General features: G+C 39.1%; 1 protein-coding gene and 1 non-coding gene across 3 annotated transcripts in view; one reads left to right on the top strand and one right to left on the bottom strand.

Annotated features, from left to right (window-relative positions):
• Positions 1 to 1,994: 1,994 nt before the first annotated feature.
• On the bottom strand, positions 1,995 to 2,101 carry LOC115031459. The gene has a single exon (XR_003837079.1). It is a non-coding gene; the product is annotated as a U6 spliceosomal RNA (small nuclear RNA).
• Positions 2,102 to 12,305: 10,204 nt separating this feature from the next.
• Bmt2 (base methyltransferase of 25S rRNA 2 homolog) overlaps positions 12,306 to 20,692 on the top strand; it is a 50,644-nt gene continuing 42,257 nt past the window's right edge. Inside the window, exon 1 of one of the 2 annotated variants that reach the window (XM_029478578.1) lies at positions 12,306 to 12,597. In XM_029478578.1, coding sequence (XP_029334438.1) covers positions 12,444 to 12,597 — 154 coding nt within the window. In that variant the 5' untranslated portion in view covers positions 12,306 to 12,443. The remainder of the gene's footprint in view (positions 12,598 to 20,692) is intronic. The other variant, XM_021164969.2, reaches the window with a different exon arrangement.

The following is a 20,692-nucleotide window of genomic DNA, read 5'->3' as shown; positions in this document are numbered from 1 at the left end:
CACATATACTCATAACTTGAAATCATGGAGTTCAGACTATTTGAAATGAAATATTAATGTATTTAACAGGTTTAAGCAAGAAGAAACATTTTGTATATTTAAATGGTTATTCAATTTCCCCAGTATAAAATAGACTAGATAATGAACCAAACAGAGTTTTAGGGACGAATAAAGATGTCTTTGCAGTTTGGGAGACAGACAATGAAGACAGAAACAGTGCTTTTAAGCAATGCTTGAGAACATGGGTTGGTGAACAGTTTATAATATATTTGGAGATAATCAGTAGGACTTGTGAGAGGCCATAGTGTATGACAGAAAACAGAGCGTTTATTAGACAACTTCAAGTCCATGATAATCTATTAAAGCCATACAAAAAGACTAAAACAGAGACATAGAGATAAGACATGTTTTGTTGTCTTTGGAAGATATAGTGAACAGTAGAGTCAGGGAAAAGCAGTGAAAAAAATGGAAATTTGAAAATGTAAGGTTTCTGTGGGCCAATTCTCACTGATTAGTACCTGGAGATAGAAAAGTTCATACTGTTAGAAAATAAATAAAACCCTCACATCGACACAAATTTCATTTCATACTCTAGGAAATATGGCAAATCCATCAATTAAACACTCACGGTAGGAAATTCAGAGACAAGTGTGGATCAGAGACTGAAGGAAAGGCCATCCAGAAACTACTCCACCTGGGGATCCATCCCATATACTGTTACCAAACCCAGACACTATTGTGGATGCCAAGAAGTGGATGCTGGCAATAGCCTGATATAGTTGTCTCCTGAGAGGCTCTGCCAGAACCTGACATATACAGAGTCGGATGCTCGCAGCCAACCATTGGATTGATCATGGGGTTCCTAGTGGAGGAGTTAGAGAAAGGACTGAAGGAGCTGAAGGGGTTTGCAACCCCATAGGACGAACAACAATATCAACCATCCAGACGCCCCCCCCCTCCCTCTGCCACTGCCCAGAGCTCCCAGAGACTAAACCAACAACCAAAGAGTACATATGGAGGGACCCATGGCTCCAGCCGCATATGTAGCAGAGGATGACTTTGTTGGACATCAATAGGAGGAGAGGCCCTTAGTCCTATGAAGACTCAATACCCCAGTGTAGGGGAATGCAAGAGCAGAGAGGTGGGAGTGGGCTAGTGGGGGTACACCCTCATAGAAGTAGGAAGAGGGGGGATGGGATAGGGGGGCTATGGGAGGAAATCGGGAAAGGGGATAACACTTGAAATATAAATAAATAAAACATCCAATTAAAAAAAAAAGAAAATGAAAGGTAACCCAGTAGCGATGCAGATAATTTGAAAAGAGATTTACCAAATTTTGAGGGATAAGTTCAATTAAGAACACATGAAGCAAAATCCCAAGCAAGAACCATAAGAAGATTCCATGTTAGGACACAGATAGCAGCAATGGTAGGAAGGCATAGAGTAATAGCAAACCCATTGAAGAGATTGAATATATAGTGCCTAGGTATACATGATAAGAGAGGATGGATAGGAAATGACAGTTCCGATACCCCCATTCGATCAACAGAACACACAGGGTTGCTGATTACTAGGGCATGGAAAAATGAGAAAAGAAACTACAAGGTCTAAGGAGAACACTCTCCAGTACTCTGGGCTATGGTGAATTCAATGTCAGGTATGAAACTGAAGGAGAGTTTAACTCAGCAGTTGAAAGTTATGTAGACCCTAGTTGGAGCTTGGTGCTTGCTTATCACTCAAGAAGCATCACGCAGAAGAAGCAAGGATAATACTTCCCTGGAAAAATCCTGGCAGAAAACAAGTAAAATTGTTAGAAGGATAAAGAGGAGCTAGAGAGAAATAGGAAAGGAGTAAATGGAGAGAGCTGTGCCTGGGGAGGCAACGTACTTTATTTTTTTTTTTTNGTGTTGGGGTGCCCTGGACTGGGCGAAGTGGGGGTGCTGGGTTCTGATGATGGTGAGTGGTCTTGGTTTCTGTTAGTAAGATTATTACGTAAAAATATGGAACGCTTCACGAATTTGCGTGTCATCCTTGCGCAGGGGCCATGCTAATCTTCTCTGTATCGTTCCAATTTTAGTATATGTGCTGCCAAAGCGAGCACGGCAACGTACTTTATGAGAGAGAAACTGGTAAGCAGTGCCTAATTCTTCTGGGGAGCCAAAGAGGGTATAAGCAGCAAAGAGGCTGAAGAATTCTACAAGCACATCATGGCGGACAATGTCAGTGGAATGCTGGGCTTGGAAGTCACACTGAGAGCTGAGAAGTGACTGGGAGGAGAAAAGCTGTACCTAGGGCACACTGTTTACAAAAACTGCGCATGAACTAGATTACCTATCAATCTGTTTATAATGAGCTATTCTTTCCAAATCTATTTCTATCACCACATTGGTAAGGATACAGTGGAACACTGGCAAAGCTCCAGCTAAACCGTGGACTCCCAAGTCACAAATTTCCAGGGTCACCTTACATTTGGGCAAATTAATTTTGTGGCCTTTCACAAAAGTAGTTGCAATGGTATTCTATGTCACTTTGTTTCTGCTGGATTGTGTGGCACTGTCTCTTAACAATTTCTCCCACCATCTTTCCTTTCTACTCCATCTAAGCGCTCAGACACATGACCTTTTTGCCAATCTCATTAAAGCTCGGGCTCATTTTCTCAAGTTCCCTATCAATCGAGGTAATTGCTTCCTACACGAAACTCAGTCTTCCATTAACTAGCTCATTACCTTGAGTTAAAAGTCCAGAAACTTTTTCAAACTGAAATCACTGCAGTGCCCTGAAAAGAAACCATTTTTGAAGATGCCAGTACATCTGTAAGCTAAGATTTTTTTTTGTTTTAAATTGGATTTGCTGAAGTACAAATCCAATGTCTGTTAATCTAGCTCCTATTTGTACCCACTTTCTGCTCCCACCGAAGGGCACATTTCCTATTTCCCAAGTTGGAACAGTGTTTGGTAAGTGTAGGTTTTTATTTAGGACAAACTCAGTGAATGTGCTGGCAACAGCACTACCTGTGGTAATGCGCTTCAGACAGCGATGAGCAGCAGAGCACCTAGAGCTCTTTCTCTAGGGAAGACCATTAGCTTAATAAACATTTCTACTCATTGCCCACGCTCACTCATCTTGTCTGTTTTACAGGCTGATCTTACTGATTTTAAATGTCCTTAAAAGTTTTTGTTTCTTAAGTGAAAAGTCCAAGAACCATAAAGTTTTGGGGGAAAAAAATTAAAGATGTAATAAAAGAAGCGATCTGAACCCATTATGCTTAATGATTTAACTTAAATTCCTTTTTTGGTAACCCGGATAAACATTTTCTCTAATAGATTTTTTTTTTAAGTTTCCAGATGTATATAAACATCTAAAGAGAACTAAACCCGGGCATGATGGCATCTGCTTATCTCAGAACTCAGGTGCAAAAGCAGAATTGTTGCAAGTTCAAGACCAGTCTACTCTACATAGCAAGTTACAGGTTGACCAAGGGTGTTTAACAGTATCTTGTAGTGCCCAAAACAAAAAAAGTAAATAAATGTATACATTAAATAAATAAGCAAACCCAAAATTTACAAATGTACAACCAATATCTCTGGCTAAAGTGAGCTTTTATTTTCTTATGATTGTATTTATACCTGGATACAAATAATTACAAGGTATATGACATGATCATTTTCTTTTATTTAGAGGCTCACCAATTTACTGCTTTAGCATATAGTTCAAATGTCACAAGTCCTAAACTCTGATTGACTCTAAGATATAATTTTTCTCTTTTATGAGGTGTACTTGTTCTATATCTAAAAATTCTAGTCACATTACAGTAAGCTCTCAAGATTCTCCTCCTAAGGTTTTATAATTTTAGGTTTTATACTCAAACCTGTCCTTTGTTTTGAATACTTTCTCCCATGGCATGAGGTGTGAACATGAAGTACTTTTTAAAATGGTTGTCCAATTAGCTTGGCTTAGCTTTTTAAAAGTTAGACTCCTCACCACTAAAATTGTTTTTGCCTTTTGATGGGAAACCCGAGAATGAGTGTGTGTGTGTGTGTGTGTGTGTGTGTGTATGTGTGTGTGGTTGTATGACTTTCTTCCTGATCTCTCTCCCCTGTTCTTTTTCTTTTTTTTATACATTTTTGTCAATACCACATCCCCTTAATTAATGTGTTTGTATACTAAATATGCACTACTTTATTCTGCTTTGTCAAAATTGTGTGGACCTTCTGTTTTGGCTTGTTTGTTGTTGTTGTTGTTGTTGCTTTGTTTGTATTTGCATTTGATCTTTTGAATATACTTGTCAATGTCTACAATAGAAACAAAACACTTGGTAGGTCTTTATTTTTTCATTTATCTTTATTTATTTTTATTTATTTTGCGGTGCCCTTGGAGGCCAGTAGAGAGTGTTGAATCCTCTGGAATCAGAGTTGCTGAGTTCTGAGCTACCATGTGGGTGCGGTGAACCAAACTCAGGTCTTCTGCAAGAGTAACAAGTGCTCTTAACTGCTGAACCACACACACACACACACACACACACACACACACACACATACATAAGGATTTTCTGAATCTTTAGATAAGTTGTATAGAACTGAATTATTAACATTTTGGATTCTGGGCCATAATTAAATACATTTTTAATTGAATAAAATAAACTTATTGGGAGTTTGGCTTTAGAATGAAGAATTTTATGGAATCACTAGTAAACTGGAAAAATGTGTATCTTGTCATAGTAAAATTTAATTTGACTTTCTAAAACAGAAGAAATTCTAATTATTTTACAAGAAAAACACTTTTTAACAAAAGCAGTCAAGTTTAAGAAAAGCATGTGATTATTTGATATATGCAAACTTATAGTTTCTGAGGTAGTCTGAGATTTTTAAACATATTTTCTTGTAGGAAAAGGTAAAAATGATTCTATGACAACCATTAAACCCTAAAAGTAGAGCGATATATGCATAATAAAGGGAAATTTAAATCAGCTTTCCTGCATCCAGGACATTTTAGTTTCTTAGGCTCCTTAGAACATTTGTATCTATCCGTTTCCATTAACTACCACAATATTTTTACTTTCAAAGCAATTGCAGACAATGGTTACTTTTTAACCATGCATCTGTGCAATGTCAGGATGATAACGAAGGACCTGATAAGGCAGGAGCAGGTGACAATCCACCTGGAGTTACAGGAAAGGCTCCGTTAAGCTCAGTTGATCTTCTCCCAAGGTATCCCTTCACTGGACCCCTCTGTACAAACAAAACAAAACAAAACAAAACAAAACAAAACAAAACAAAACAAAACAAAACAAAACAAAACAAAACAAAACAAAAAACGAACTTGTCCTATTTCACAATTTAAAACGTCATTTATTTCAATGTGGTAAGCAGCTCCATTTATCCAGAATTAAAGAGGCAGCGTTGGAGTGCCTCCCCAGCCCCTATCTTCAATAAGCATCTAAGTAAGACACAGCAAGTGCTCCGGGAAGGCCTGGCTGCCTCTTTATGTGGCTTACTGGTGAAATGTCAAGCAGCAAGAGACAAAACTTTATCACTGCTACCCAAAGGACCTACATGTTCACAGGCTTCTATAACAGACCCAGCAATCCCCTCATGCTTCTGCCTTCTTAGATTCCATTCCTCCAAACATATACTTCTTTCCAGAGCCTTTGATTAGAAGAATGGAGGTTTCTTACTGTGTGCCTTATGTTGGGAATTCCCCAAGAATAAAGGTGCCACCCAGAAGGAACTGAGCAGCCTGGACACATCTCTCAAAGAACTTCAAGGTCAATGACAGTCACCAAATCATTGTAGAATAGGAGCTGTAAGAGAGCTTTCAAATTGCCAATGTCTTTACATTTAGCTCAAGAGTCATTAGACAGCCATAAAATTAATATAGTCTTTGCTACAGTGTTAAAAATAAAATTAAAAATTGAAAATTCACTGTTGCCTTTCACTTAGCCAAGTGCAGAACTGCTTAGAAGAACGGTTGTCTTTACTCCCTATGCATGTGCTTCTACAATTTAAAATTAAACAAAACATTTATACTTATTTACATTTTTTTTGCATGGATGGTTAAAAATTTTCAAATAATAGGCAGTTATTTCCAGAACAATATACATTTTATCTTTTAGTATTGTGTAACAGACTTTTTATGGTGAGATACAACATACATGTGACTCACCCCAAATAGGGGAATGATGACAAACCAAAGTGTTGATACCGCCTATGATGGCTAGGTTTTTGTCAAGTTGACACAAGCTAGAGTCATTTGAGAGGAGGGAACCTCAATGAAGAAAATGGATCCATAAGGTGATGTTTAGTCAAGCCTTTAGAGCCTTTTCAATTAATGACTGATAGGGGAAGGACCCAGCCCACTGTGGTCATGCCACTGTGGTCCTGGGTATAAGAAAGCAGGCTAAGGAACTGATGAGGAGTGAGCCAGCCAGCAGCACTTCTCCACAGCCTCTGCCTTCTGGTTCTAAACTGGCTTTTGGTTACAGTGTTTCATAACAGCAAAAGGAACCATGACCAAGAAACCACCAAAGTCCAACTTGGTGAACCAATGAGTTTTATTAGGGTTACTTACTTTATGTGGGTGAGGGCTACTACTTACAGGAGCAGAAATGACTAAGTGGTAACTGCATCACCAAGGCCCACTTCAGAATGTGTGAAAGCTCACCAAAGCAGGAAATCTAGAATACATAGCTGCCTGCAGGCAGCTCAACAGATTGAAGACTGACCTTTCAGGTAGCATAGTGCAATGACTAAAATTAACCAGTAAACTCTACCTCCCCAAGGACTGGATAACCTCCTGGGATGCTGGGAGTTGTAGTTCTTAAAAAACATAAGAAAGCCTCATGGGAAAGTGGCCTATGGGATTGTCTTTATAAACCTCTGCATACTGTCTCAGGACCATTCAAATGAAGTTACAGAGAGTGGTCCTGACCAAGGTCTGACATGGTATGTATTTAATAAAACTTGGTTCTAAATTGGCTGGAAATGGTGGAACTTTTTCTTCTTGCTAATTTTAGAATTAGCAATAGTGAATCTCAGGATTAAAAATAGCTGGCTTGAGTTTCTTTGTCTCTTCTAAGCAGGTCCACTGGTCTCTGTTTTTTTCAGGAAGGTGGCTGGGTTGTCTGAGAGTGACTCAGCAGTTTTTGCTATTTATATACTTTTGGGGACTGAGAGATCTAGTGAATCTGGTAATTTTCAGGGACTTCCTGAAGCCATTTTGAGTTATTTACTTTCTAAGAGCTTCTCTATAGGATAGCATGTTTATCCTTTAGAACATCCTGTCATTTTTCCTTGGAAAAATTCTGTCCTAAAATATCCCATTGTTTTGCTTTTCTTTTATATCTTATGTCTTAATAAGTTTCCTTCCAAGAAAAAAGGCTTTATCCTTGGACAAAACTACCATACATCTTTGTCTCCATTTAACCAAATTTCCTAAAGTCATGAGTTGATTTTTTTTTTCCTGACTTGGAAAGTAATAATTAGCACTATCTAATGAGAAAGTTGACCAATCATTTTTACACTATTGATGCATAGTATTATATGAGTTACAACACAAATTTAAAATAGGGATTTTTCTTATATAACATTAAAATATATTTTTAGAATCTGGCAATAAAGAAGGCCAAAATGAAGTGGACAGCACCATCAAAATGAAGGAGAAATAGAATACAAATGTTTTAGGTCATTTAAAGATTTCCTATTTCCCACTCTAGTGAGCATCGCTGTACCTCACCTGGGCAACACAGTGGAGCTGGCCCTGATGACAGAGGCACAGTGAGCCAGCCCCAAGGGTGTGAGGCTGGGAGAACTGACCTAGCCCCTGGAAGGCTGCACTTGGGAGAGTGGGTCCTGCACTTTAATTAGGCAGCACTGTGGAGCTGGCTCTGGTGGCATGAAAGCAGGATAGCTGACCCCCTGCCAACTGCAGCATTGAGTGAGCTAGCTGGGGCAGTGCTGGAAGTGGGGTAGGTATAGGAGAGCTGACAGGCTGATCAACTCAGTGACCACCCAGGCCCAGATCCTGGCTTTGAGTTGGCCCACTCAAAATTCTACCTTATCTATGAGTTTCTGAAACACATAGTCTGCTCAAGATGGCTTCCTAGACAGCTCTCTATAGATAGCTCTTGGCTCTGTAGCCTGCTCATGATAGCTTTCTGCTAAAGACAGCTCTCTCTTGCTAGAAAAAAAAAAATCTAAAAGCTCTCTGGATAGCTCTTGGGTTTTTTGACCAAAGTCAGAAAACCTGCTGCAAAAAATTCTTGGATTGTCTAGAAAATAAATTCTAAAAGAGCTGTGTTCACTCTTCAAGTAGTTCTCTCTAGGTAGCTGCTAGAAAAAAAATTCTTAAAAAAGGAATGAAAAATTTTAAAACAGTTGTATTAACCCTCCATGAATTTTATGACCAAAATCAGAAATCCTGATAGAAAATATTCTAAAATAGCTGTGTTTGCTTTTCAAGCAGTTCTCTCTGGGTAGCAGCTAGAAAAAACAAATCTAAAAAGGAACTTCCGTGGCTCTCTGCTAGTTCATCTCATGCAGACCAAAAGCCTAGTCTTCTACTCACAAATCAATTCAACCATTTACTCCAAGTCCCCTTTTGATTATCCTACGAATTATCATTTTGTGAACTTAGCCCCTGGATTCTTAGAAGACAAAAAGTACATTTTTTTTAACATGGCAAAAGAATTCAGAGATCTGCCTCCCTGATCACAAACAATAAACTTAGCTGGGTGAGCTCTTGCTCTGCCATTACCACTCTGTAAATCTCTTTATTTCCTTCCTTAATATCTTTCTGAGAAGCTGATTCATAGTGCAGCTGCCTTTGTTCTTCTAGGTCTGTGAAGCCCCTCATATAGTTTATATTACATCCTTATATTTTTGCATAGTTGAGGAATCTTACACACACACACACACACACACACACACACACACACACACAACTAATGTTTTCAGAGTTCTTTCCCACAGCCCTAAGGTCCTGAAAGTCACAGCATTTACCATTTGCTAAGGGCATTACAGACACACTCACCTCCTGGACTTGTCCCTTTCACATGACCATGCTTGTTCGAAATGACACTAAATCTACATGGTACAACAAATGCTTTTTTAAAAAAATTTTCTTGGAAAATTATTGCTTATTATAACTATGTTCCTCTTATATTAATATGTTATACAAAATATTATGATAAACAGAATAACTACTTAAGAACAGCAAGAAGTTTCCACATACTTTTAAAATAGGAAGTTTTAAAAGATTCCTATGAATAATCAGCAAATAGTAGTACTTATATTTGGTAATGGTGCAGGAAAATAAATATCCATCTTCACTGCCAGAAGTGACATAAAGTCCTTGCCCATGTTGAAAAGGTGTTTTGACAACAGGTATCAAATCTTAATAGGCAAGACCTTTTGAATTAGAAATTTAACTTTAATGGAATATATATATATATATATATATATATATGTATATATATATATATATATGTAGAGAGAGAGAAATTAAAAACAATGCAAAGGTATTAATCACATGTAATGTGATTTGTATTTGAGAAAAGTGGAAACAACATAATTGTGATGTGACTAGGGATTAACTAATAAAATAGTAGATTATTCATAAAATAGATGATCACATATCCATTTGAGAAACATCCCATTTGAAATTAATGCATACATGCAAAGGAAAAAAATATTGTTTCATCTCACTGGTAAAACTCTAAGTAGTTTGTGCTTGTTTAATCCTTTCGCTATTTCTCAAATTCCCTTCAATGTTTTTAACCTTTTAAAACAGTGGATCTCAGTCTTGTGGGTTTCAACTATTTGGGACCTAATAATCCCGTAAGACCACTGGAAACACCGATATTTATATTACAATTCATAACAGTAGCAAAATTATGAAGTAGCAATGAAAACAATTTTATGGTTGGAAGCCACCACAACACTAGGGACTAAGTTAAAAGGTTCCAACATTAGGAAGGTTAAGAACCACTGTTTTCAAAGGTCTTAAAAGTCCATCTGCAAGTAGTAGGAAGTAAAGTTTGAAAAGAAAAAAACTAAGAAACAAACAAACTCTGGACTGAAGAGATAGTTCAGCAGAGAATCCAAATTGAGTTCTAGCTTCTATGGTGACTCACAACTACATATCCCTAACTCCAGCTGTAGTACCCTAACTCACTCTTCTGCCCCCAGAGGACATAGCATTCGCACAAACACATTCACACAGAAGTAAAAATTTAAAAAATTAAATAAAAATACACTATTAGACTTATTTTCCTAGATAGAAGTGGGAAAAGTTCATATTAAACAAATAAATACCTAATATTTACTACAAATGACATATGTACCTAACTTTGCTGTGAATTATGATGTAGCTTTCAAATATTTTCAACATCATTTGCTTTTAATATGTGGGAAAAAAAAGGAATCCAAGTTCTCTTTTCTTCCCATGTAAGGCCACAATGCCTGCTGGTTCCTTGCTAGTTCTTGTAACTTCACTTCACGATTGCAAGTCTTCTGAAGTTTGTTTATTTTGGCCTGTGTCTAATCTACTTCTTCACAGTGATATTTCTGCTCCTGTGGTCTAGAAAGCATGTATAATATTTTGTTGGTCAGAATCATCTTAACCAGGAAGTAACATGAAATAGTTACTGTATAAACACTACATGACCACTCCACTCCATGCTTGAGAGGAAGGTTTGTATGGTAGATAGAGAGAAGAGAACAAGCAGAGGCATCTGGAAGAATTCAGAGTAGAGAGAAAGGACAGCAAACTATACCTGACCAAGAGAGAAACAGGAGCAGAATAGCTAGTAAGAGAAGAAAGGAGTTGGGGGGGGGGGAGTGAAAGGAAGACCAAGAGAGGACCAAGAAAGGACAGAAGAGAGGACCAAGAGCACACATAGGTGAAATAGCAAGGGTTATAAGGAGAATGAGATGTTGGAAGAAAGTAAGCTCCTGAGCTGGAGGAAGCTATGGACACTAAACTGTGTAACAGGCATTTGTGATGTGAGAGAGCCTGGAGGCCAGCATGCACTTCACTATGCTGATAGGTACCACAGATAACAAATTATCGCTTCTGCGAATAGTAAAAGAAATGGCTCCCTTTTGCAGAAAGGAATCAGCTTCAACAATTCCTGAGGAATGTGGCTTTTTGTCTAACCACCAGAATTTGTGGAAACAGCGTTTCCTTTGGACCCAATAGTAACATAAAGAGAATGTTACTAATATTACCAAGTCATTGATCTGAAAGTTTAAATGCAACAATGTGTATACAATGTAATGTAACCAACAGCTGTAAAGTGTAGGTAGTGCACAATCAGATACAATTCATTCCCAGCTCTGCCCGATGCACTGCCAGCAGCCTAGGTAAGTACTAGTACAGAGCGAATGCAGTCTCTTTTTGGAGATTGGGCTTCCATCTTTCTTAAACAAGTCGGCAATCACATACCCTTAATAGTGTTGCACACAAATGAAAGGAGTTGGAAAGGGGGAGCCATTTACTAAATTTTGCATGGACTAGTGGACTGTCCAAAATATGAGAGACCACCTGAGCAGACTTTTCTGTGGGTTCTGAGATGACCTACAATCAATGCAAGTTTTCCAGTAACCCATTCTTATGGTCATTACAGAAGTTCTACAGGGAGACAATATGGCCTTTTGGTGTTTTAACTTGTCCCCCCCCCCCTATTTTTTTTTTTTTTTTTTTTTTTTTGGTATCTTTCTTTCCTGCAATTCGTTGTCTTTCGTGTAGCAGCAGTATGCCAAGCATTAACCTGGATTAGCTAAGAGAATTACATCGGGATTTGGTAGTTTGACCTCTCCTTGACCCCGATGAAGGCTTGCAAGTTTGGACTCCTTGAAATGTAAAAGCCTGCTTAGCAGCCAAGTCTTCAAAAGGTATTTAGCTGAAGGGAATCTGCAGAGGTGCAACAGGGTGCAGTGGGGACTCAGGTGGACGACCGCGTCCTGTGGCAGCATCACATCCAAACTCCCAGCGGCCTAGGAAGTTGGGAGACGTGCCAAAGCTGGACCATACAATGAAGCTCAAACTAGGCAAATAACTCTGGGGCGCAAGCGCACCCCATACCACAGGCCTCCTCCCCTAGGCAGCCCCGGCTCCTCCGCACAGCATCCGGGGCGTGGCCTGGCGAGGAGCCCAGTGCTTTCTCCGCCTCCTTCAGCTGCTCCTTCCCAAACAACCCGGTGCGCCGCCGCTGCCCTTTGCCCATTGGTCCGCGGCCCTTTCCATTTCCACCCAGCCCTCCGCAGTTCACCAATCACCTTGCGCTATTGGGAAGACACCGCCCCCGAGGCCTTAGCTGTGGCTCCTCGGCCTCCACCGGTCGCTGCCTCTGCTGCTGCCTCCTCCTTCCCCACCTCCTCCGTCCGGGGAGAGACCGCGGGGGCCCGAGGGGCGGCGGCGGCGGCAGCGGCAGCGGCGGCAGCGCTATGGAGCCGGGGCCGGGTGGCCGAGGCGCAGCGCGCGGACAGCGGCCCCCGAACGCCGCGCAGCCCCGGGAGCAGGAGCGGAAGCTGGAGCAGGAGAAGCTGTCCGGGGTGGTGAAGAGCGTTCATCGGCGGCTCCGCAAGAAGTACCGCGAAGGTAAACAGGCATCGGGGGAGGGGAGGCGCGTCCCCCGGCTGGGTCAGCTCTTTTCAGCCCCACAGGCCACCATTGACACACACGGGGGCGGCACGTCTGCCCAGGCCGCGATCGGCCGGCCGGCCTCCTGCGGTCGGCTCCCGGAGCCCTAATGGGCAGTCGCCACCCGCCTAGGCCCTGTCCCCAGCGGTGGGCTGAGACCACTGTCACCGAGCCAACGCTCAGAGGGAGGGAGGGGCTTTCAGGTAAGACCCGAAGAGGGATGGGGGTGGGGGTGACTCCACCGAGAGACTGGCAGGAGCGAAGCTGCCCCTCGCTCTTCTGCGCTGGACCAGCCTGTTGTTCAGCCCGCTTGGCAACAGCCCCTCTTCCTCTTCGCTCTTTGGCAAGGCCGTGCCGAGGCCTCCCCTGCCTGGGCATCCAGGGCTGCGAAGTCAGCAGGCCCAGCGGAGGATCTCAAGGTGCTTCGCCCGCCGTGCTTCACTGGGGAGAGGGTGGCAGGTCGCTCCCTCCACCGCAGCTCCATCTTCAAGTTTGTGGAGACAGTCCAGGAAGAGATCTGGGGCAGGTTCTTAAGAGACTGTGCAGGTTTGAAGAGTCTCTAAGCACAGAGACTCTGAAAGATGCTGATGCCATCGAAGCTGGCCAGAGGTGCAGACCCCGCTCTTCCATGGGGGCAGCTTTTCATCTGGCGCATATGCCGGGAACAGTGTCTGTAGTTTAATTTTATGAATTATTCTGGCATTTTGTAAATGGGGGCTCTCAAACAAAGCAACTACAAGTTTCGGAAGGTGATACTTTGCATTATTCTTCATATGTTCAGGAAAAAATTCTCATAAAGTGTTAAAATGGGCTACTTTCACCAGATTTTTCTTTAGCTTAATTGCAAAATGAAAACTCAGCAGCGTTCTAATGTCAGTCTTTTAACTAGTTAATAATTTAGCTTAAAAGAGAAATTATGACAGTGAAGGAACAAAGACTTGTGAGATCATGTCACTTTTCAGTTCTGCACACTTTTCAATTACTCTGAAAGTTCAGTCAAGCCTATCTTCCTTTGAGTGTCTTTGATGCGTTTTATTCTTAACACTATTCAAAGTTCTTTCCTTGACAACTTAGCCCTGGCTTTTAATAGAGGCCATTTGATATCCCCAAAGATGGCTAATAGCTATTGTTTGATAGGTACTAATAGAAGAATCTTGGCAAGCATATTAAGGTATTGAATTTTTTTTTATTGAAGATACTTTAATTCCCAACCTCAATTCAATAAAATGAGTGGTTACCATAGCAACAGTTGCATCATTCTTGATAGTCACAAAATGTACTTACATAATGGCATTCTCTACTGGTTTTTATGTTGTTTGAAGAAATGAAGAAATAAGTGGACCCACTTTTCTTCAATTTATCATGCCATTTTGTACAAATTTACTGTGCATCTTTTAAAAGAAAATGACTAGTATGTAATTCAGTTTCTATTCTTAACCTTTTTGTAATAATTTCATTGTTATTCATTTATTCATAAATGAATAGGTTCCACTTAACACACTGCTAATGTGTCATTATCTCTTTAAGCTGCTGTTTATGCATGCTTAGTCTCACATGTTTAAACATGTCCTTACGCCCAAATTCTAACTAGGGGAACACTTGGTTCATAATGAGGATTGATACTTAGAAATTACCAGAATGGAAAGCAGTTCAGTAGTTCAGAAACAAAAGATCTGATGCGACTTGGGCAGGTAGAGATGTCCTGATAGTCTAAGCATTTGAATGAAGCAATTCTTTTGGCATTTTAATGCCCTGAATTCCGTCAATGATTTAGATGTTATATTTTGAAGGCATAGTATTGTACCGATGGTCTTCAGTCATAAATGTATTCTATAAGCTCATAACAGTTTTCTTACTAGGGAATGCAGTAAATTCTCACTTAAAATATTGGAATGTAGGACTGTAAGAAGCCATAATTTTCACTAATGGTTCTCAAACATGGCTGATCTTTAATTCTCTGCATTTTTATCTCAGATCTACAGTCTCTGTATCTTCATTAGGAACAGGAAATGTACTAGCCAGATTGAGTGCATATTCCAAATTTAATTTAATTATAGATTAGTGGACCCATTCCTAAAAAGATCAAAGTAACTTTCATGAAGACAAAGTAGTTGATCATTAGTGCATACTATTTTATGGGAAATAGAGTGTCCATCTCATCTCTTATCCTAATATTGTTGACATAAATGTTAGAATATAAAAGAAAGAGAAGATAAGGAAGTAACACTAAAAGTTGAGAAAGGAAAAAGGATATAAATTGACGGGTAGGGGCTGTCTATGGGAGTGGAGCAGTAGGAAGTATAGTTTTCTCAGGGATGTACTGGTAATGAATAGACTGGGGTAGAATGAAAAGGGAAACCGCAGCTACTGAAAAGTAAGAATACAAGTAAAGCTAAAGAATATAGGGTAGAATAAAGTCTTCCTTGTCTGCGTCTCTGACATTGGATTGGAAATGCAATAGAGAGGAAAATGAAAACGGGACCTTCGTGCTGTGGAGGGTTTTTCCTCCACTGTTGTGATCTGTCCGACTGGTAAATGTTGATGATGATGAGCAGGCTTGGTTGGGGAAAGGGAACGGTCTTACAGAGGTGAGTAGGTCTATTGAATGCACTTGGAATATTTGTTCACACTGCTCCATTTTACTGCCTACCTCTGTCACCACTCAAAGGTCCTATGCCAGTTTGTATTAGTGATTTGAGAATCAGCAAGAATGGTCAGTGTTTGAGATAGTACTATCGATCTGACTAAGTTACTAAAAGAGGATGTGAGAACAGTTCCTAGAATTGATGATGTCCATCCATTGTAGATAAGAGACTTACAGATTGAGTTTAGATGAAGGAAAGTGTGCTTGCCATAACAGGTGTTTAATATCTTTGCTATACAGAATTTTGAAATTAGACTTCTATAGCAACTTTAAATATTTTAATTTGATTGGAGGGTATATAGATAGTTTATTTATAAGAAATAACTAGCTTAATTTTGATTTCCAAACAAGGACTTTGTTGACTAGTCAGACTTACTTGATCAGTGTATCTGACTAAGAACTAAACTGGAGCCATGTAGATTTTCAGTTTTGTTTTTTGCTTTCTTTGTAGTTTTGGGGTGTGTGTGTATAATGTATGTTTGTGATTGTACAGGTGCATATATGTGCATATACCTGTGATGGCTAGAGGTCAGCATCAGTGTCTTCATCAGTTGTATCTGTTTTATTTTTTTGAGACAGAGGTCTCTCTCTGAACCTAGAGCTCACTAATTAGGCTAGGCAGACTGGTGCCTGGTCTTTTATATGGTGTTAGGGATCAGAACACAGGTCCTCTCGCTTGCAAGGCAAGCACGTCAGTGATGGAGCCGTCTCTCCAGCTCTCACATCATTTGTAGCAAACACTTGAGATGAGAAAAATGTGGGGGGAATGGTAACTTTAAATTAGAGATCATTTAAAACTAAAACCAAAACAGCCTTAAAATTAATAGAATTAACTTACAATATTGATGTTTTGCATGAAGTACAATATTTGAATTGTTTTAAAAATTAGAACCATGAACCATTTTAACTTAAACTTTTCTTTCAGTATTATCTCCACAGCTGTGTTAATAAATTGACCAACTCTATGACCTCCAATACAATTTGAACCAGTGTTTTTTGCTTACTTTATTTTCAAGTGAGTTTTCACAGTTTTCTTTTCATGTTTTCTCCTAATCAGAAAAGTGTGTATGTATGCACATATGCATATGAGAATCTTTGCTTGTTTGCTAAAATATGTAGACTCTCTATCAAAAGTCTAGTTAGCTTAGCCCTAGACATTTTTTGCAGGGAGGAAATGAAAGGTTAATTTCATTTAACATCAGTAACACTAAGGATTATCAGTAACAGGAGCACAGATGCTGTTGATTGAGTGAGGAGAGCACACAGTAGCGGTGCAGTGCATGTTACCTATTTGATTTTATCATTATGTCTCTGTTGTACTTCTGCAAGGACAGTGGATAGAGTTCAGAAGATAAATACCAAAGTATAAATGTAAGTTCTTTTGGTATTTTAACAGGCTAAAAGCAAATAATCAAATAAAACCACAAATGTTGTGGTTTGGCCTTTGGTCCATTTTAAGTGTTATCTTTGGAACTCTGTAGGATATAACTGTCTATGACACTTCACAACTCAAAACTCCATAAGTATACAGTAGTCAAAAACTCAACACTGAAGTGGAAGCACAATAGTTTATAATAGGAAGTAATCTAGTGGAGGTGAGTTAGGTGACTCTGGATGCTCATCTGATTTAGAGTTGATAAAGACATAATAAATAGTCATGATGGTGAAACAAAAAAAATAAGAATATTTTGAAGGGTAGAATAAGAAGTTTTCATAAAACAAGACAGGAAAAGACAATAATAATATAAGATTCTTTGACTGGGAAAGTATAGGCAGCCATTAAGCCTCCAGCTTAGAAATACATTATATATGGTTTATTCAGAGTGCTGAGAGAACACAGCAGACAGGCAGATGGCGTAGAGTAAGGATGGGGACAGTGCTTGAGTATGGATGTGTTCTTTGGAAGTAGAAAATTGGAAGCCCTCTGTATGGAGGACAATACATAACCCAGCAAACACACTGCTGAAAGACTGACTGTGATGTGCTCAGTGGTGCTTGGAGCCAGCAGTAGGTGAGGGTGAAAGGAGAGCGTGGAGCTGGCCCAGAACACAGGGAGCAACCTCAGAAGTTGAGTTTCCTCAGTGCTAGGCTGTAACACTGCACAATCATACCTACTATTTATGCTTTATTTACAATAAAAGTACTCGAAGTGACAAGCTAAAGTCTTCAAGAAAAGGGACAGTTAGGATCATTACGTTCTTTAAGAAACTGATTGGTTTTGAATCTCAACATTGGCCTAAGTGCAGTGTTTTTGTGTATGTCCTGTTTGTAGCTTTGTAGCTTCCTGTATCTAATGTGATGCTGCTTCCCTTTTTTTTCTTTTTAAAGAATTATTTATTCATTTTTATGTAAGTTAGTATACTGTAGCTGTCTTCAAACACACCAGAAGGGGGCGTCAGCTCTCGCTACAGATGGTTGTGAGCCATCATGTGGTTGCTGGGAATTGAACTCAGGACCTCTGGAAGAACAGTCAGTGTTCTTAACCTCTGAGCTTCACGCCAGCCCTAATGTGATGTTTCTTGTGCATTAGTGAGCATCACTAGTCTGTTAACTTTAAAATGCCGATTCTTAGGCCCCCAGAAAGCAATTCCATAAGTTGGATATTAGAATCTGTTTAACTGTTTCTTATCTGTTTCTGATGCAGGCAACTGTTTTACCACTTTGTGGGGTAGGACACTGAACTAAGATTATTTTGTTATAAAACTAGACAGTTTGATGTAAAAGAATGAACCCATGTCAGGACCTCTGATTGTGTTTTAAACTCATTTCTTGTCTATCTGTATAATGCTTCATCTTTAGGATAAATCATAGTATGTAGGAGGGAAGTGACAGCTGACAAAGCTAAGTTAATTAGTGATTTTTCTACCCTTAGTATGTTGGCTACACTGCTATATAAAGAGTTATTTACTTTTGCGGACAATATTTATAACAGTAGTCTTTACGTTTCCCCTTTAATAGATTTAATGCATAAATAATTTCAAATATTAGGTTGTCTCTTTCTTACTTTTTAAAAGCCCTTTGGTTGCTTCTTGGTATTTCTGTAGTAAAAAATAATCACACCTATGTTAATATCTCATTAATACAGGTAAATGTTTCAAACAGCCTTTGTCACATTCATCTCTTATAGCATTTATATTAATTTAGAACAATCCATTGCTTGAAAATACCTTTTCTGTCATAGAATGAAAACTGTCACATATAACAAAATAACTTAAAATCATACTGTGCTGTTGAAAGAATAATCTCACATTTAAGACTTTAATCACTGACAGTGGCATTAAGAAATCTTTGGAGCTCCCATTTTTATTAGTTCTTGTGAATTTCTAAAATTAGCAGGATCCCAACCATCTTCAAGTTACATGGATATGAGAGGTGGTGTTTGTAGCTGTCCTACTTGTATACCTCCAAGACAGCATTAAGAATTGGTTTGTTCTTGGATCTTATCCTTTGCCACATCCCATTCCCATTCCTATATTATTACTAGAATATTCATCTTGAAACTAGGAGTACTGATACCCAAGAAGTTTAACTATGTATTGTTTCCTTGACGATTGAGAATTCTAGTTGTTAGCCAAGCATGGAGAAACATGCCTTTAGTCCTAGCCCTTAACACTTTGAAGCATGAAGTTGTAGAGTTTGAGGCCAGCCTGAACTATATAACATGACGATAGAGATAATAACGATAATGATGATTAATAATAATGATGATGATGGTGGTGGTGGTTCCTAAATAGATAACTCAGGTAATCTACCTCACTTCAAATACTTTGATTTAAAATTAGAAATCTCTAGTCCTTTTAAAACTCTACAGCTAGTCATTTAGGCTAGTTTCTTAGACCGGTTAGCACAGACTCTGTTTAAATAAGTACCTGTGTTTGTGCATACCACAGGTGGCATGTGGATTACTTATCTCTTCCCCACCTCGCTTAAGCCTTTCGCTAGAACTCTGCCTTTTGTCTGACTGACCCTAACACCACACCGTTCCTCACGTAGGTTGGAGATTCATCTATAGGAGCAACTAGTAAACATGTTCTCTTGTTGAGTAGACGGATGACTTTATCCCCGTTTAGTGATGCAACCTATTTTGAACATTCCTTCTTTTATATACTTAAAATTACAAATACTAGAGAACACAGGTACTATAGCATTTGACAAGTCGCACAGAACTAGCTTTGCTTTGTGGTTTGAAATGAATTCTATTCTTTCTCTTTCTTGTTACTCTGCTCTGCTTACTCATTGATTCCTTTATATGACTCAGTCCAATTTTTAAAATAAATATTTTTAGCCTATAAAAATTAAAAATATTTTAATGGATCTAAGTTTATATTAAAGTATGGTAATTGTTTACGCATCTGTTTATATTTGTATATCGTAAGTTCACACATAAAAATTTTATGGTCTTTTATCATTCTGTTAAATTTTGGAGGTCAAGTTTATGATAGTTAAAAATATAGTATCTGAGAACCACTGATACACTGCTTCCTGGTACCTCAAATGCAACTTTATTCATGTCCATTTCAGGAGCTGCTTAGAATAAATTAACCCATAGGAACAACAACAATATCAACCAACCAGACCTCCCAGAGCCCCAGAGCTTCCAGGGACTAAACCACCAACCAAAGAGCACACATGGAGCGACCCATGGCTCCAACTACATATGTAGTGGAGGATGGCCTAGTCAGTCATCAATGGGAGGAGAGGCCCTTGGTCCTGTGAAGGCTTGATGTCCTAGCTTAGGGTAGGTGATGGGGGTGGGTGGGTAGGGGAGCACCCTCATAGAAGCAAAGGGAGGGGATAGGGGGTTTGTAGAAGGGAATCTGGGAAGGGGGAATAACATTTGAAATGTAAACAAATAACATAACCAATAAAAAAAAAATAGTTACTCTTATACGGAAGATTTGTCTGAGCATTGCTGGTTCCTACTTGTGCAGCAATTCCCTACTTATACAAATTAAGTTCTGGAAAGCTTTTCATAAGTCATCTTATTTGCAAGTTTGATATTACACCAACCAAGTGATCTTTGTATTCATATATATGTACATATATTATTTTTCATAAAAGAGAAACAAGTAACAAGGTCCTGACTTTCTTACACTGTCTCCCTTATAGGAAGTAGTCAAAGACTTTTATAGTTTGGATGAAGTTTGGTTTTTTTCTTTTTTAAAAAGATTTATTTATTTATTTTAGGTCCATCAGTACACTGTAGTTGTCTTTAGACACACCAGAAGAGGGCATCAGATCCCATTACAGATGGTTGTGAACCACCATGTGTTTGCTGGGAATTGAACCAAGACCTTGGAAGAGCAGCCAGCACTCTTAAGTTTCTTAGCTATCTCTCCAGCCCCCTGAATGAAGTTTCCTTTCTTTTTTTTTTTTTTTTAATCATAGACGTATTTCACTGGTTATTAT

This window comes from Mus caroli, chromosome 6 (assembly GCF_900094665.2).
Source record: "Mus caroli chromosome 6, CAROLI_EIJ_v1.1, whole genome shotgun sequence".
Taxonomy (NCBI): domain Eukaryota; kingdom Metazoa; phylum Chordata; class Mammalia; order Rodentia; family Muridae; genus Mus; species Mus caroli.
This window is presented reverse-complemented; position numbering and strand designations above follow the sequence as displayed.